The following is an 18,816-nucleotide window of genomic DNA, read 5'->3' as shown; positions in this document are numbered from 1 at the left end:
TCTTCCCCTGAGACGTAAGTAGCTTCAGTTTTCTCTCACTTCCTCCACATGACCATAGGGCACGGGAGCTGAGTTCTCAAAGGACAGGAGGCTGCGGCAGGTGCTGCTGAGACATTGGAGCAGGGGTGACTGGCTGATTGGGAATGAACTACGCTTGCGCGTGTTGGGAGCTTCGGTGGGCTCTCAGGTGTAACTGGTCAAGCCATTTTCCAGGGCAGCATCGCTCCATGTTTCCAAGTTTTTCTCTTTATTTCTAGGAGAACTATAGCACCACTGTGAAGCGGAACCAAGTTCTGCGTTGGAGCTGGGAATCCCAGCTGCCTTTGGAATGTGCAAAACACTCTGTGAGAATGAGGGGTGCGGTGGATGACGCCCAGGTCCCTGAGCTGAGGTTCTGGAGCAATTGGACTTCGTGGGAGGAGGTAGATGGTAAGGAGTGAGGTGCTAAAAGAATTAAAGTGTTTCATATTTAATATTATTTGGGGATCAATAGTCAAATAGTGGAAGTCTCTTTTGAGGAGACTGGGTAGAAAAAGGACATTGTTTTTCTTTGTCTTCCCTTGGAACTAAAAACTGTGGGTGTGAAACTTGCCACCAGGAGATAGACATCTATGGTTTTGCCTCAGAATTTGCTCATTGAGGTAATTAGGCAAGTTCAGACACCTTTATATTCATTTTCCAAACATGTGACACAGGCAATGCTAAGAAAACACGGCAGGACATAAATTGCACATGTTGTTATTAGAATAGGACAAAATGTGTATGCATCCAGAACAGAGATTGGGAAGCTTTTCTGTAAAGGGCAAAATAGGAAATATTTTAGGCTTTACAGCCCTTGGTGGTCTTAGGACTATTCAGCTGTGCTATTTTAACATGAAAGCAGTCCTAAGCAATATGTAGACAAATGAGAATGGTTGTGTTCTAATAAAACTTTATTTACAAAAACAGATGGCAGGCTGGAGTTGGCCCAGGGCTATAGTCTGAAGATGCCTGATGTAGAGAGAAGGGGGTGAAATATGGAAAAGTAAAATCGGTCTTCATTTGAGTAATGAGATTATGGATAAATATGTCTTCATTATCTCTTAATTTTGATAAATTAATTTTTTTTTTTATTTTATTTTTCTTTGGGACAGAGAGAGACAGAGCATGAACGGGGGAGGGGCAGAGAGAGAGGGAGACACAGAATCGGAAACAGGCTCCAGGCTCCGAGCCATCAGCCCAGAGCCCGACGCGGGGCTCAAACTCACGGACCGCGAGATCGTGACCTGGCTGAAGTCGGACGCTTAACCGACTGCGCCACCCAGGCGCCCCAAATTAATTTTTTTATAATTAAGATTTAGAGTAGATTTCTCCAGTTTCTTATGCTTCATTTGAACTATAGGCAGGTTCTAAAGCAAAGGCATTTGGCTCTCTCTCCACCTATATACCCTGCCAGAGTATCTGAAATTCCTGCCAATAGAACAGGAATGTTAAGTGTTCATGCAAATTTATTAAGTCAAACTGATAACACATTAACCCATGAGTAGCCTAGTGATTAGTTTAATACTGGTAATAGAATTAAATCTGCATTTTAGTCATATTCTAAGTAGTCTACATATTCATTTAGCCCTCAACTCAGTCCTTTGAAATGTGTATTAGTCTTATTCCCACTTCACAGATGAGGAACCTGAGGCACATTTAGTTTAAAGAACCCACGCAAGGTCATCAAGCCAGTTAGCGATAGAGCCAGAATTCCAACCTGACAGCGTGGCTCCAGGGACCGCCCTCTTCACATCACATCCAACTGTTGAAAGAGAACACACACAAGAAAAACAGAGATTAAAATAAAAAGATAGAGAGAGAGAGAGAGAACAACAGTAGTAACAACTTTGATAAGATAGACTAGATTTCTCAAAACTATAACCTCCAAACTACTCAGGAGCAAATGGAAAGCCTAACTGATGGTTCCTAACCCCCAAACGCTGGTTCTCAACCATGGTTACACATTAGAATCACCTGAGGACCTTTAAGAGCGCTCCTATGCCCAGGCTACAGGGTGTGGGTGACGTTACTGGTGGCAGTTTCAGTGACGGCAGTGGGCCGAGTGAGCAGGAGCAATGGGGCCGAGCGCTTAGAAAGGGGCAGCTCCTTCAGGGAGGCTGACCGTGGAGGAGCAGGTCCAGAGTGGGCTGGAGGGAAGCATGGGGAGGATGGCGAGTTGGCTTACAATGCGGGACACCTGAGGAGTTTTATACACTGGTGGTCATACAGAAGGGGACACAATGGAACAGGAGATATTTGAGTGACTGGCATTTCTGAGAAGGTGAGAAGAAATGAAGAGGGACACATGGCCGTGGGGATGGGCAGACCTGGCAGGTGTGAATGTGGCTTGGCCACATTTGCTGAGCTTGGGCTCAGACCTAGCTGTGGCGGTGATGAGAGGGGGGAAGGATGGCATGAGATCATGTGCAGCCCACTGAATGCAGCTACCGCTGTCCTAGCCAGATTCTAGCCGTGACCCGGTAATCCCAGTGTGACAGGACGTGCTGTCTTTGTCCAGCAGCAGCTTTCGTGTGACCACAGGAGCCATCTTGGGAAGGATCGTTTCTGTAGGCTCCCAAGTTTAATGGTTTGCCTAGAAATCTAGGCTCCTATTTCTCGAGGAGGTAGAGGAGGTAAATTTATCTGTTGAGAAGGGAGAACAGAGGGGCTGGTTTGACTTGAGTGATGTTCTAACTGAGCTGTCTTTTTTTTTGTTTTGTAGTACAGAGTTCTCTTGGACACGATCCATTGTTCGTTTTCCCTAAGGATAAGCTGGTGGAAGAAGGCTCCAATGTCACCATTTGTTACGTTTCTAGGAGCCATCAAAACAACATATCCTGTTATTTGGAAGGCGTATGGATGCATGGAGAACAACTTGATCCAAACGTCTGTGTGTTCCACTTGAAGAACGTTCCTTTCATTAGAGAGACTGGGACAAATATCTATTGTAAGGCAGACCGAGGAGACGTTATAAAAGGCATCGTTCTCTTTGTATCCAGTAAGTATGTACGTTCTCTCTGCTCTCTCTTCCCATTTCTATGGAGTAGCTAGAATGTCCTTTACCAGAAGACAAGTAAACATTTCCATTCGTGGCCTGGATGTTCTTTTGTCTCCCGAATCTTTTAGGAGCGACTCTGGCAAAGGTCCTCTGAAGCAGTACTTGCAGGATTTCCTGTTGTTTTCTTGCCCTTATGAACCATTTTCTTCCTAGAAACCAAGAGTATTAAAGGGGGGAAAGTTCAGGTCCTGGCCTGGGCCACTGGGAAGGGCCCTGCCTCGCCTTAGCCGTGCTGCAGTCGGACAGTGGGGAGAGAGATGGCAGGTCAGACGACTCCGGAGAGGCAGCCAGTGCTGTGCCCAGGAGACCTGGCTTTAAATCTTCCCACACCTGGGCGTGTCACGTTGGCTAAGTTTCCTAGCTTCTCTGAGCCAGTTTCCTCCTCTGTGAATGGGCCCAGTAATGGTTGTTTGAGGGTGAATGAACACGGACGGGGCCTGGCCCCGACACTGTAGCTGCACATAGTAGGAATTGGGCAAATGGAGGCCATCCCTGTTCTGAGGTGGGTGCAGAAAGTGTCAGGTGCCTCCGTCGGTGGCAGCCAGTGGAGAGGGAACGTTTTATTGTTTATGTAGGTCTGTGTGAACATACATGCCCGCTGGCCTCCTGTGTTTTGTGTGGAGGCCTCCCTTCCCCTGCTCGCTAGGTAGGCCAATATCTGCGACCGCCGGGTCCCTGCTTCTGCTGCCAGGGGCAGACTCCAGGCTCCCAGACACCTGGTGCAGCTGTTCCCCTTGGAACAGCCTCTGAGAGCCTCAGTGGCTCCGGGGGCTGCCCGGGTCCTTAGAACTCCCACTCCCTGCTGCTGAGTTTAATGGCTCCCCAAATCTGACTTCCCGGCATCCCAAGCATAATAGCCCTGAGGCTCTCTGCAAGCCCCAGCTTCCACAGTGAGGCAGCAGGCAACACTGACTCCATTCATTCATTCTTTCTTTCTTTCGCTCACTCACTCTGGCTGACACTTGGCGACTTGTTGAGCGCCTACTAGCAGGCACTGGGGGTCCAACTTCCATCACATGGACACAGCGCAGCTCACCGCAGAACTACCACCGGTCCCTGTCCCGGTGATGCCTCAGAAAAGAACAAGGAAAGGAAGAGAAGGGGCCAAGATGGGGCACCTGACACGTGACCTTCTGGAGCTGCCAGTGTGATCCTTCTGTCATTCAGCCCTGTGGCCTCAGACCCAAAGGGAGCTTTTCCGATTTTCCTTGTCTTTCAATAAAGGGATTTGACTAGATCTTTCATCTGTTTTCTTTGTGTGGCCAGAAGTATTTGAAGAGCCCAAGGATTTTTCTTGTGAAACCCGGGACTTGAAGACTTTGAACTGTACTTGGGCTCCCGGGAGCGACGCTGGCTTGCTCACACAGCTTTCCCAAAGCTACACTTTGTTTGAATCGTAAGTTGGCTCTGATTACGTTCTTGACAGGTCCCTTCTTGTGCCAACAATAAGGGTCACATTTAGATGTTACAGACAATGTGAAGAAATAGTTTACAACCACCCTACCAGAGTCAGAAAGAAGTCTTTAAGTGGTCACAACTGTGTAATGCTTTTCACCTGAGTTCCGTGAAAGGAAAACGTAGCATAAAAATGATAAAAACAGTTAATGGTGAATCTTGAGGTGTAAATTGTTCCATCTGGTGATCTGGGTATATCTAATCTCTAACTGTTTAAGAATATTCAAAATAAATTGAGGAGTATTCTCACCACCCATGTTGGGGGTGGGCAGTCAGCAATTCATCGCTACATAAACCGAATAAACCTTTAACCACATAAATGGAAGTTGTTGAAACAACATCTTCCTTGGTGGTATTTGTTGATGCAAGTGGATCAGTGCCATTGTGTGCAACCCAGTTTGAAAGCCACCAAGTGTGCCCCAAGGGTACAGGGTTGCAGATCTGCGTTGACAGAAGTGGAAACCCTGAAATTATTGTTTTGGGTGTGTTTTTCTTTTAAGGTTTTCTGGGAAAAAGACACTTTGTAAACACAAAAGCTGGTGTGACTGGCAAGTACCTCCAGACTCCCAAGAAATGTACAACTTCACACTCACAGCTGAAAACTACTTAAGAAAGAGAAGTGTTCATCTTCTTTTCAACCTGACTCATCGAGGTGAGACCAGTGTCGGAGCTTGCTGTGTTCCTGACTCGTTGTTGTGTCACACACTGTGTGATCAAGGAAATGTGCTGTAGGTGTTGGCCTAAGTCACATCCTACGTGGACGTTTTAATCTATATCTCTTGTCGACGCCACACTTCACGGACGCATGCATGGCCCCTGGTCCCCTATGATTTGTTTTGAAGATGTAGTAAGCACCTGTATGCTTACTACTCACCTTTAGACTAGAATTCTAACAGTAACTCACTTCATCTCCTGCCCCACAGCCCCCCACAGCCTGCTCCTCCACTGAGATCATTTAAATCGTGCACGTGTGTGTGCCTGTGTGGGAGTACGTATTCTCACTTCTAATGCAACTCTAAAAAGACTGTATTTTTATTTTGTTTGGTTTTAATGTATGTAAAAGACATCAAGCTATATGTAGTAATTTAGTAATTACTATGTAGATAATATTGAATTGCCAATATTGACCCATATTATTGAGTGTTGTTATAGTCTACTGATTCTCACTGTTATCAAGTATTTCATTGTGTAAGTATACAGTATTTTGTCCAGGCATCTCATTTGTTGGTTTTTCAGGTTGTATCAAGGTTTTGCTCTTGGGTGTGGTGTTAATATGAGCATTATGTATGCAGGACTCTTCTCCAGTTGTTTTCCTTGAGTGTATACCTAAGAGCGGGATTGGTGAGGACATAGAGAATTTGAATGTGCCACGCAGGAGACAGTGCCACATGGCTTTCCAAAGTGGCTGTACCAATTATACCCTTGCCCTTGAATTCATGTAGTCTTTCCAAGGTGGTATGGTCGGTCACCCTTTTCATTTTTGTCAGTTTAATGGCTACACCGTGGTATTTTATGGTAGTTTCGATCTACAGTGTTTGACCACCTGTTTTCTCTTTTATGAAACGCAGAATCTTTACACATGTTGTTCACTTTTTCTGGAATGTTCTTCCTTCCCCTTTCACCTTCTTAATTCCTACACATCTTTTAGATTCATCACCACTCAGTCAGCTGCGTAATTACAGAGTGCCTCCAGTGTGGCAGGCACTGGGGACCTGGCAGTGAACAAAACTAGATAGCTGCCCCTTGTGAACTTGTCTGCTAGTGTGTGTAGGAGGAGGGGTTGAGAGCGGGGAGTGGAGACATACAGTAAACATAGCGTACTTCAAGTACTGATACGTGCTATGGAGAAGGTAAAATTCAGGTTTAGGGGAGATAATGCCTGTATCAGGATGAGGGAGTTGAAGAAAGAAAGAAGTAGAAGACGTCTAGGGGAAGAGCATTTGAAGCAAAAAGAATAGGATTTGAAAAGGTGGTGGGATAAGACCAAACTCTGGGTTGTTGGAGAGACAGAAAGAGTGTCCTCATGCCCATACCAGAGATAAAGGAGATTTGGGTGGCAGGCAGTGTCCCGGTCATGTGACAACTGTGGAACTGGATGGTCTTACCTAGTTGTGTTGACAGGTGTTCATCAGGACAGATAAATGATGTGACTCACACTGTGGGAAAAGATCACTCAGGCTGGACCATCCGGGGCAGGGGTGGAGATGGAGAGCTGGTTAGGAGGCCGCTGCGGTTGTCAGGCAGAGACTTTGGACCAGATGGGGCGATGAAGTTGGTGGGGAAGCGGTCATATTGTGAATTCACTTTGGGATAGAGTTGGTAGCACTTACTTAGGGAAGGCATGTGCATGGTAAGGGGAAGAGGAATTTAAGATGGTTCCTTAGGATGATTGCAAGGGTTTTGGCCTAAGCAATTGGGCCAGTTTTGGAACTATCCCCTGAAATGGGGAGGTACTGGGGAAGAGCAGCTCCGGGCAGGAGCACAGAGTTCCGTGTTTACCAAGTCAAGGTTGAGATGTCTTTCAGATATCTCAGGGGAGATGTTGAGGAGACAGTTGGATATAGAGTTTGGAGCGCATCGAACAAGTCTGGGATGGAGAGTTAGACTTGTGAGTGAGTCATCAGCCCGTGGGTAGTGACCGAAAAGGAGATAAAAAATGAAGGCTCAGGATAGGGACTTCTAGAACTCCATCTTTTTGGCCAAAAACTCCTTTTACACTTTCACTGTCATGACCCCACTTGCAATGTTGCATTTATTTTGTAGTTGTCGATTCGTGCCTGCTCCCTCTGTTGCCCTTTGAAAGCGAGGGCCGTGCCAGCTTTTGTTTTCTCTCCCATCTGACAATTTCTGTTTTTATTGGTATGTTTGGACCATTTATATTTAACATAATTATTAATAGGGTTGGACGCAAGCCTACCATTTTATTAGTTGTTTTCTATTTGTTCCCTCTGTTTTTGATCTACACCTCCCTAAAATTGAGTATCTCTTCCCAGCCTGCCACCTTTGGATTATTTGAATACTTTTTTAGTATTCCACTTCAATTTATCTACTGGCTTTTGCCTACATATATTTGTATTCCTTTCCCCCCCCCCCCCCCCCCCGGAGATTACAATATGTTATTAATCTTTCACAAGAGTTAGTATTTTTCACTTTAGGTAAAACATAGAAGCCTTCCTTTACCCTCTCACTACCAATGCAGCAATACTTGAATTTCTGGTCTTCTCTGCCTGCCACTATCAGAGTTCTCAAATAGAATATTCGAGAATGCTCCATGTGATATATTTAATTGGATTCAGGGGGATAGACAGGATGGGAGGGGCTTTCTTTATTTTTTCAAGACCTGAACCTCATCCAGTCAGTTTTTCATTTCAGATATTATATTTTTTGGCTCCAAAATTTCCATTTGATTCTTTTTTTTTTTTTAATAGTTTCTATTTCTCTGCTGAGAAGTGTTTTTCTTCTATTCATTTCAAATGTGCTTACTTTTATGTCACGGATCTGTCTTAAAGTCCGTACGAATTGCATTCTTATGGACGGGTCACCGTGAGGTTGGCATCCTTTGACTGTCTTTTCTCTTGGAAATTAGTGACATGTTCTGGAGTTTTGTAGGTAGAATAATTCTAGATTGTACCTTTGATATTACTGACGTTATTTTATTTAGATTTGGGGTTCTGTTATGTTCTCCCCATGAGCCCCTTCTCCAAGTTTTGATTCTCCTTCATAATCTGCCTGCTTTTGTTTAATTTTAAGAGTCCTCAGTAGTTTCTTTTTATGTTTTGTTCAGAGTTTCTAATATAATTGGTGAGAGAGAAAGGCTATAGTTGGCTTACTCCATCTGTGCTCTAAGTCTGGTTTTGTTGCCATTTTTTCAAAACTAAACAAAAATAAATAAGAAATGAGCTGCCTATTTACCAAAGTCTTTGGATTTATGCTTGAATTTTTTTTTAAATTTTGTTTCCTTTTTTTTTTTTTTTTTGGCAGTTCACCCAATGGCTCCCTTTAACGTATTTGTCAAAAATGTAAGTGCCACCGATGCCACCATGACCTGGAAGGTCCACTCCATTGGGAATTATTCCACACTATTGTGTCAGATTGAACTCTATGGTGAAGGAAAAGTGATACAAGTAAGAATACTGCTTCACTTTCTATTTTCAAAAATCTCTTTATGTCCTGAACAGAGAGACTAATGAATAAAACCTCTTTAAAATCTTATTTCTGTGTGGGTTCAGATGATATGGGTCATCTGTTTAAAAACAGTCCTGAAATTAATCACAAGCTTTAGCATTGGGCAGCGGGCCTTCGAGATTTTTTCACAAAGAAGTAGTAGTCGTACCCCACCTCAGAATGGACCAGGCTGTGATTGGACTTTGCCATGAAGTGTGCTCGCTGGTCCTCCTGTCTTCTTTCTTCTTTCTTCCTGTCTCCTTTTTTCAGTTCATCTCATTGATCTTCTTCTTTTCCTTCCTCCCTTCCTTCCTTTCTTCGAAGAAGCAAAATGTTTCTGTCAAGGTGAATGGTAAGCACCTCATGAAGAAACTGGAGCCTTCCACAGAGTACGCGGCCCAAGTGCGCTGTGCTAATGCCAACCACTTCTGGAAATGGAGTGAATGGACTCGTCGCAACTTTACCACGGCCGAAGCTGGTATGTTCAGTTCCCCTCTCTTTAACCCAAGGATCTAAACTGACTCACGAGAGATGGGTTGGTTTCCCCGAGAGCTTTCAGTCGTACCAAAAACTAAGGAAAAACTATTACAACAGAGGCTGAATATCATCGTTTTGTGGTTGTTTTGTTTTGTTCATTTATTGTTTTTCAGAGAGAGCACTTGCGAACATGAGCTGGGGCGGGTTGGAGGGGGGGCGGGCAGAGGGAGAGGAAAGAGACAACCTTAAGCAGGCTCCACACCCAGTGAGGAGACCACCTTGGGACTTGATCCCACAGCCTGGGATTGTGACCTGAGCCGAAATTGGGAGTCGGACGCTTAATGGACTGAACCACCCAGGCGCCCCTGAATACCATCTTTTAAAAAAAGAGCTGAATTAAATGCTTAGTGAGATGTGAACGGGAAGACATCCACCTCAATGGGATCCACCTCATCCACCTCAGTGGTCATCCACCTCAATGACCTAGGTCATTCAGCATTATTTCTTTTGTACATTTTCTCTCTCGTCTTTGGTTTTGCCAGAACGGCTTATAAGCTCCTGGCGTTGCTGGATTCCCATCGGATCTGGGGCTCCGTAAATTAGGATAGACTTTTAAATTAAGGACTGGGGACAAACAGTAGTGTTGCTGCCGAGGAAGGCATTGATCTCACACCAAACAACTTCAGGCTATGTTTGGAAATGTAATGGTGTTTGGAAACTTAACAATTATTGATACATCATTTGTTCAACAACAGCAAACTGTGAGCGTTCTCGATCACTGTTGCGGTGGGAGGTTCCTCACCACTGACGGAACAGTGGGTGGGTTTTTCTGACAAATAACCATTATGTTTCAGTTCACATAGGCCTCAGGAGACTGGATGGCCCAGCCCTGCTTTCCTCTCCTCCCAATTCAAAATAATAAGTTACTGTTGTTGACCAGTTTACACATGAGGCAGTTTGGGCCCATAGATTGGAGAGACTCACCTAGTTTGCAAAGTTAATGAATGGCAGAGACATAACAGTATTAATAATTGTAATAGCAGCTAACATTGAGCTCCAGACAGCTTGAGGCGCTTGCCGTGTTTTTCCCTTTTCCTCCTCACAGCACACAGGAGACACTATGAGTAATTATCCTCACTTCCTAGATGAGGACAGGAGGCACAGAGAAGCTAAGTGACTTAATTGGCTTAGCCCGTCAGCCTGTTGACTGTGACCCACACCCAGGCCACCTGACTCCAGAGCACCCCCCTTAACCAGAGCTGGATTCTATGTGTTCTGTCTCTTGATGTTGTTATTACAGCCTTGAGATCTTGTTGATTCAGGTCTTGTTCTTTGGCTGCCAAAGGAAGGATTACATGTATATATTTTATTCTTGCGCTTATATTTATGTGTATAGGCTGGCAGGGCTCTTTCTGTGTCTCTCCAGGAGGACCATTTTATTTTATTTTATTTTTAAGATTATTTATTTATTTTGAAAGAGAGAGAGAGCAAATGCACATGCTTGCACATGTGGGAGAGGGACAGAGAGAGAGGGAGAGAGAGAGAGAATCCCAAGCAGGCTCCACATTGTCAGTGCAGAGCCCTGTATGGGCTCTCGATCTCACGAACCTCGAGACCATGATCTGAGCCGAAAACCAAGAGTCAGAAGCTTAACCGACTGAGCCACCCAGGCGCTCCCCCTTGAGGACCGTTAAAGCAGTGACTCGAGCTGAGGGGTGACAGGGACAGCTGATCGGGTCCTACACAAGGGTTGGTCACCAGTTGTACGTGGCAGGCTCCCTCTCCTTGTCTGATGTACCCACCCCTCCCCTCACTGGGAGCATAGACCCCTCGAGAATCTGCCGCAGAGAGCCCTGTTCCTGATGGTAATGTCACTCCCCAGTTTTGTCTTCTTAAAGAATTTTTACTTTGTTACTGCTTGGCTTTGGGTTTGTTTTTTGTTTTTTGGTTTTTTTTGGAAGTTTATTCCAACACTATAACTAAAGTTAAGTGCAAAAGGAAAGTGGCAAACGGATAGAGTGTTTAGTAAATTGTATATACTTTTAGGTTGTAGTACCATAAACCTTAAAATAATTAAATGTTGCTTTTGATGAGAACAAGAAAATGAGATGAATTTGCTAGTGATGAATCTATAGATTTTTTTTTTTTTTTTTTTTTTTTTGCCTCTGATAACACTTTACTTGATGCTGGAAAAGTCGATGCCTATGTGTATTATAACCATACTTAAGTAGAATTGTAGTGAGCAGACTTAAATGGCACCAGGGTAGAGACTATGTGACACAAATATGGAGCACTGTCAACTGTGCTGTGGGGCACTGTTCTGACAAGGACTAATTTATAAACCAGCTGAAGATTTTGCATTAAGCTTAGAGTCCCATGTTGTTTCAATACGTTTTTGATTTAATATTGGCTTCTCCAGTGGGCTATTTAGCAAATTGAAATCTGCTTCAATACATTTTTTAAGAAAATACACGGTCATCTTTAAATTGAGGAGAAAGTGTCCACAACTAAAAAAGGACTTAAATTTCAGTTATCGGGGGCAGTAAACTATATTTTTATAAAACGGCTAAATCTTTATGTGTTATGTTCCAAAGTAATTCTTCCTCCATGGGGATGTTTGGAATCAGATCACTTGTCCTACAGTTGATTGGAGGTAAAGACAAGGATGCACACTTTTCCAGAACAATGTAGCAAGGGCAGTGAACGGGTGCCCTGAGAGTCTGTCCGGGCGGGCAGCTGACCCAGGCAGGCCAGGAGCTGGGGGAGAGAGCAGTGTGGGGAGGCGGGGGTTGTGGCCTTCCCAGTGGAGGGGGATCGAGGAGAGGCGCCCAGGCTAGGACCCGGTGAGAAGACCAGCCAATGTGAATTGTGAAGCCCCCGGGCTGTCCATTAGCACGCTTCCGTTACAACCTTTGCGAAGGGAGCAAGGCTGTAGCCATGGTCTGCCGCTCCTAGAAATTCAACAAATGGGAAATTTACCTAACTGACCTCCTAGAGTTGGTCTAGCTGATGGATGGTTCCACAATGTTCCGGTGACTTCCAAAAGCTCAGGCTTGAGAAGAGCTTTTCAGTTTGATGCAGCAGACCTTTTGTACGGCACCTACCATGTGCACCGGGTGAGGAGTGAACGATGCGGCCGTGGTCACGTGGGTGGAAGTCACAGAGAGTGAGAAAATGAGAAACAAGCCTCAGGTAGGACGGGTCATCTTCGCCACCTTTGACCAGAGTAGAAAAAGGGTGAACGTACCGTTCTCCGTACATACCGCAACCCACGATCTTTTCTTTGGTTGATTTCAGCTCCCTCAGAGGCTCCTGATGTCTGGAGGAATGTGAAGTCAGTGCAGGGACATTGTGTCGTGACTTTATTCTGGAAGGTAAGACGCACAGATTCCACCAGACACGTTGGCTTGGCACTGTCCCTCAGTGGGACGCTGGCTGCCAGTGCAGGGCTCCAGCTGGCAGGGATCTTAACATGAGTCCAGCAGAACGTCTTACCCAGTAGGGGAATCCCCGCCCCCACCCGTCTCCTTGATGCTCAGACTGTTCCCTCCTGGACAGCCGGTGGCGCGGATGGCGGGTTCTGACTGTTGGAAGCTGTAGCTCTGTAACTTCTGTCCAGCCTTGCTCTAAGTTTTGCAAGGCCCGGGGCACCGGTGTAAGTGGAAAAGCACATACCATATTTGAAAGATACGACTATTTACGTACAGTAACTTACATGTAGGAGTTAGGGGTCAAGCTAAAAAATACTCTACATGTATTTTGAAAAAAGTAAACTAAAATCTATTTTGTCATTGTGCCTTGTCTATTAAGGCCTCCATGGCAACCTGGAAGTCCAGGCTTGTGCTTGAAACTCCCGGATTCCTCAGCTCGTGTTTTCGTATCAAACATGACCGTACCGGATGGCTTGGCCCACAGCCACCGCCCACCTGGCTGTCCTTCCCACCTCCACACTGGCCGTCTCCGCAGGGAGCCCAGGCACTCACACATGGGCACAGCCCCGCAGACAGCCGCTCTCTGCACCCATTCTCAGACCTGAGGGTGCTCACACCAGGGGCACCGGCTGTTCTTGAGAGGGCAGGCTGGGGGGGACGGCCCCTGGCACCAGGCTTGGGACCTTGTGGGCAGGGAATTCTCTTCGACCTGGAGGATGGTCTAGAGGGAACCGCGTGCTCCGTGAATGGCTCAGGGCACAACTGCGCAGGGAAAGATGGCTGGAGGGGGAAGGGAGGCCAGGGGCCAGGCCCCTCCTGCCCGGGTCTGCTCGTGTCTTCTCCCCTCGGTGCCCTCTGAGTCCCTTCTTACCCAGGCTGAAGGAGCCCCTTCCTCTCCTGACTTGGTCATGCTTCTCTAGATCCAACATGCTCTTGAGGAGCTCAAGTAGTCCTGTTCTGTACTCCACTTCAGTTACCGCGGAATGCCTGATTTCAAGCTTGCTTTAGACGGTTATCTTCTCTATTAAACTGTTTTTTAATTTGCTGGTGTGTGTGTGTGTGTGTGTGTGTGTGTGTGTGTGTGTGTAAAGCAGTTGGGGGCCAGGAAAGATGAAAAAGTAATGATGCAAACTCCTTTCAAAGAAAAACCCATTTTGAATTTTTTAACATTTATTTTTGAGAGTGGGGGAGGGGCAGAGAGCGGAAGACAGGATCCCAAGCAGGCCCCCGCTATGAGTGTAGACCCCAGTGTGGGGCTCGAACTCAACAAGCTGTAAGATCATTGCCTGAGCCGAAATCAAGAGTCGGCCGCTTAACTGCCTGAGCCACCCAGGTGCCCCGAAAACCCATTTTGAAATGGTTATCTGTATTTTCTCTCAGCCACTATCAAAATTGCAGGCCAATGGGAAGATTCTCTTCTATAATGTAGTTCTAGAAAATCTAGACAGACCGTCCACCTTGAAGCTCCTCTCCGTTCCTGCTCCGGCCAATGGCACAGAACTAACCCTCGACCAGTGTTCTTACCAAATCCGCGTCACAGCTAACAACAGTGTGGGCACGTCCCCCGCTTCGGTCATCGCCGTGTCCGGAGACCCTGGAAACAGTGAGTTTCGTTTTGTTTTTATTCTGTGGCCCAGGTGATGTTATTAAGTAGCAACAGACACATTGGAAAGGCAGTAACCTGGCGGGACAAAAGAGCTAGCTCCTGAACGCCATTAGTCTTTTTCTTTTGGTCCAGGCATGGCTGTGTGTTTCTCGGGACAGCCCTGCTCGGTGTGAGAGTTCAGCCACAGCTCAGGACATTGCTGCCCTGAGATTCTCCAAGAAATTCAGAGAATTATCTCACATTTGCTCAAGTAAATGCAACACCAATAAGCAGTCTTCGCTGAGAGCTGGGGTTGGTGTAAACGTGCTTTGTAGCTTATGAAATTGCGGGTCGCATTTATCGTACTGTAAAATATTTGTCAGTCCTTGCCACGCAGAAAGAGCCCATTAGCATTGCCAGAGGTGAGAAGGAGAACTGACTGGCATCATCTTTCTGGAAGGCTTTGCTAAAGTAGAATGAAAGATGGCAACTGGCTAATCCCTCAGCCTGTGAGAGACCAGACAAGGTAGAGATGACCTTACGTGGACAGTCAGTAGCCATATGAATTACCTTCTTGGGAGAGCTGTAAAAAGAGGTTGGATATACTACCCCCCCGCCAACACACGCACGCACAGGAACGCGTAGGAGACAACGCACGCTTGGGCACAAAGTAGTCGACGTCGTGTACTCATTTGTGCACCTGTCAATCATGCTCTTCTTCAGGCTCTGCTGTGACACTTTCAGGTCCTGCTCATGGGGCTACAGCACGTTGTGTTATACCTGTTACTCAAGCTAGGCTTCAATTTAGGTTAAGTAGGCTCGATGAGAGAGAAGTGTTGCTTGGTTTTATTTTATTTATTTTTAAAGAACAATCCGGTGTGTCAAGTAAGAAAAAGAAATTAAGCTTGGGCACAGAAGAAAAACTAAGGAGTTACTTAACGTGACCTTTGCTTATCAAGAACTGCATTAGAGAAGGAAGTGAAAAGCTGTATTCTGTCTTCATTAGGACAAAGCAGGAAGAGTGGGCATTTCATTCACCCTGGGGGAGCTGATAGATAAAAGAAGACGGCCTTGAATGAGGCCCAGTTCCAAACAACACTAAGCACTGTAACCTGTTTGGGGGTCTTCTCTATCTGTGGGTTCCTACCGAACCTTCCTTCCCTATGCCCTGCTCTCAGACCTCCATGCCTTCCCCCGTGAGGGTATCCAGTCTTCCTTAAGTGGCCCACATTCTTTTTTTTTTCTTAATATTTATTTATATTTGAGGGAGAGAGAGGGAGAGTGAACGTGTGAGTGGGGGAGGGGCAGGCTCCAGGCTCTGAGCTGTCAACACAGAGCCCAACACGGGGCTCAAACCCACGAGCTGTGGGATCATGACCTGAGCCGAAGTCAGACGCTCAACTGACTGAGCCACCTAGGTGCCCCCCAGTGGCCCACATTCTTAAATCACTTCAGTGGATAAAATCACCAATGTGCTATGAGGCCGACTGTTAAGGTTAAGCCAATTCATACTAGAGTGTGAATGACTGAAAAAACATGTCCTTTCTCCTTCCCTCTATCTCCACTTCTTAAAACATATTTGCAGCTTTCAAACAGCAGCTTGGTAAGAGTTACGGTTCTAAGTTTGGGATGAAATTTTAGCCAGTGTGAATAAGAGTGAAAAATGTCAACTTTGATGCAAACGAGATTTATTTCTTTAACGGAAGAAGACAGGGAAGCCACATAGGTGGGGTATACAAAGGCCTTCATGGGGAACCCTTTATCTTATACCTAGAGCTACACATCCCTTTGGGTGTCCCCCACTGGATAATAACTACAAAAATTAATAGCACTGTGCTTTCACACCAATGTTCAGGTGTAATTAGGATTGCCCAATAAAATACAGGATGCCCAGTTAAATTCAAATTGCAGATGAACAACGAGTCAATTAGTAGAAGTCTATACCAAGCCATGTTTGCTCCTTTCTGAGCAAATACTGCTTTTCTGAGCAGCTGTCTGCAGGCCCAGTCCTGGTCTGGGTCTGTCTCACTTGACTGGCTGGGACCACTGTCCTGTCAACAGTGGCGGGCTGTGAGGTCAGCCTCGGGAACTAGGAGAAATTCTCATCCCTGGAGGCGCAGGGTGAGTCTGCTTGAAATCACTAGAACTGTCGTCCGTTGAGATCATATCGCTTTTTTCCAATTTAAACCTATCGTGGCTGATAAAGTGTGTTGAGATTGGTCATGAGCAGTGTGCACATCCTTGCATAGTCCAACTTGGTACGTATCTGAACTCTTTCCTTTGTTGTTCTCACTCGGTTTCTCCCCCTAACATCACAGACGTAATAGTTCAGGAGCAGCCAGCATCATGTGGGGGGATTAAGGCGCATTATTTATCTGTCCAACAGATACTTTTAAAAGTAGATCGAGTACCAAGGGGTGCCTGGGTGGCCATGTCGATTAAGTGTCTGACTCTTGACTTCGGCTCAGGTCATAGTCTCACGGTTCGTGAGTTCGAGCCCCACGTCAGGCTCTGCACCAACAGCACGGAGCCTGCTTGGGATTCTCTCTCTCTCTCCCTCTCTCCCTGGCCCTCCCCCTCTTGTGTGCTCTGCTTCCCTCTCTCTCTCAAAGTAAATAAATAAATAAACTTTAAAGAAAAGAAAAAAAGGTGGATCAAGTGCCAAACATGGGGTCAGCCAGTTTTTCGAGTAAAGGGGAAGATAGGAAACATTTCAGGCTTGACAGATCTGCCTCTGTTCGATATCGTACGATCGTACGATCGTATGATCGGCCTCTGTTCGATATTCTGTATTCTTTGTTTTTGGCAGCTCTTTAAAAATCTTAAACCCCTTCTAAGCTCAAGGGTCATAAAACAAGCTTTGGAGGCTGGATTTGGCCTGATGGCAAGTTGTTCACTGACGCTTGTCTTGGGGCTGAAGTCTCGTTGGGTCTCAGAAGATTAGAACAGAGGTATCCTAAGGGCAGATGTAAATATTTGCTGGGGGGTGAGAGGCAGGAAATCACCTGTGAAAACATTACCCCATCCCCGAGCTTCTGTAGCCACTCAGGTGATGGGGCCCTTAACTGTCAGAGACAGTACGTGTTCAAGTTTATTTTCTTCTTCAAACGCTTTTTTGAAAATGTACAATGAATTCCATCTGAAGCATGGCTGTATTTGTAATGTGCAGAAGAGGTTGAAGAAGAAAGAGTCAAGGGCACAGAGGACGGATTCTGTCTGTCTTGGAAACCCCAACCTGGAGACGTCACGGGCTACGTCGTGGAGTGGTGTGAACGTCCCGGGGACCCGCTCTGTGATCTCCAGTGGAAAAACCTAGGTCCCAATACCACAAGCACAGTTGTTAGCTCAGGTAAGGAGAGTCCTCTGTGTTACCGTCTTGTTCCCTGCACCTTGCAGCAAGTTCAACCAGGACCTCTGGACCATCTCATGGATACTTGGTGCTAAACTAATCATTTTGAAATGATGAAATCAGGCCCGGGGGCGAGGAGTTCACATTTTGCAATGATGTGGTCTAAGATTTGGTCTGAAACATACTTTCACAGACACGCTCTGGACCTGAGGCTGGGATAGGTTTTCACGATTTTATAAATTTGTGCCTTGAAATCAGTTCTCTCAAATGAACGGCAAAGGGACATTATAACCCTCCCCGTCTAGAGAGGTGTATGGATTTGGGACACATTTAGGACATAGCGTGGTCGGAGTCAATCATCAGCTCCTTCACTTTCGGTGGCAAATGTAGAATTTGATCTCTTACCTCCCACGTTGGAGTTGTAATTTCAGGATTGGCAATTTAGCCGAGTCCCAGAAGCCTAGGTTTGCTGCTGGAGTAGAGGTGTCAGTAGCGCCATCTGCTGGGCTCGAGGTAAAGATGTGGGGAATCGTCGACCTGCAGAGGGTGACGGAGGCCAGGGAGGGCATTCAGTGAGGGAATGAGGCTGCCCTCGGCCGGGGCGGTGTCAGTGGCATGGCGGGTGCCGAAGGTGGATTGCAGAGGTGCGGGTGTGAGGGGAAAATGAAGAAGTGCAAGCAAAGCCTTCCAGTGCTCAGCTTGGTGGGGTGGGGGGTGGCGAGAGAAGACAAGTCGCTGCAGGGGACTTGGAGTCAGAAGAGACTTTAAAATGGTTTTCTGGGGACGCCTGGGTGGCTCAGTCGGTCGAGCTTCCGACTTCGGCTCAGGTCATGATCTCACGGCTTGTGGGTTCGAGCCCCGTGTCGGGCTCTGTGCTGACAGCTCCGAGCCTGGAGCCTGCTTCGGATTCTGTGTCTTCCCCTCTCTCTCTCTCTGCCCCTCCCCTGCTCACACTCTGTCAGTCTCTCTCTCTCAAAAACTAAATAAACATTAAAAAGTAAAATAAAATAAAATGGTTTTCTGTGCGTGACTGAATTCTGCACCCACTTTCCTGCACGTGGACAAAATGGTGTTGGAGAGCCCTTGTTGGAGAGGACGGCGTAGGGGACAGCTCCCGCAGGCTTAGTTGGAGTCAGTGGACTCTAAGGCCAGCGGAAGCAGGGAAGACGGTGGAGATGAAGTGCAGAAATCCCGAGGAGGAAGGCATTTAGGAGACGCCAATTCATTTTTCATTTGTTCCTTTGCAGAAATAAAGAGAATGTCACTTTGTGTTATT

At 46.2% G+C, this 18,816-nt stretch overlaps 1 protein-coding gene across 4 annotated transcripts in view; it reads left to right on the top strand.

Annotated features, from left to right (window-relative positions):
- The window catches only part of OSMR (oncostatin M receptor), a 54,429-nt gene that overhangs the window by 26,856 nt on the left and 8,757 nt on the right, over positions 1–18,816 (top strand). For 2 of the 4 annotated variants that reach the window (XM_049648742.1, XM_049648743.1), the window contains exons 4-12: positions 258–429; positions 2,744–3,019; positions 4,346–4,475; positions 5,035–5,186; positions 8,516–8,658; positions 9,023–9,176; positions 12,473–12,549; positions 13,987–14,209; positions 17,361–17,540. In XM_049648742.1, the coding sequence (XP_049504699.1) occupies positions 258–429; positions 2,744–3,019; positions 4,346–4,475; positions 5,035–5,186; positions 8,516–8,658; positions 9,023–9,176; positions 12,473–12,549; positions 13,987–14,209; positions 17,361–17,540 (1,507 nt within the window). The remainder of the gene's footprint in view (positions 1–257; positions 430–2,743; positions 3,020–4,345; positions 4,476–5,034; positions 5,187–8,515; positions 8,659–9,022; positions 9,177–12,472; positions 12,550–13,986; positions 14,210–17,360; positions 17,541–18,816) is intronic. The other 2 variants (XM_049648744.1, XM_049648745.1) reach the window with 2 other exon arrangements.

Source organism: Panthera uncia (genome assembly GCF_023721935.1).
Source record: "Panthera uncia isolate 11264 chromosome A1 unlocalized genomic scaffold, Puncia_PCG_1.0 HiC_scaffold_17, whole genome shotgun sequence".
Taxonomy (NCBI): Eukaryota; Metazoa; Chordata; class Mammalia; order Carnivora; family Felidae; genus Panthera; species Panthera uncia.
Note: the sequence above shows the minus strand (reverse complement) of the source record. Positions and strands in the feature narration are given on the sequence as shown.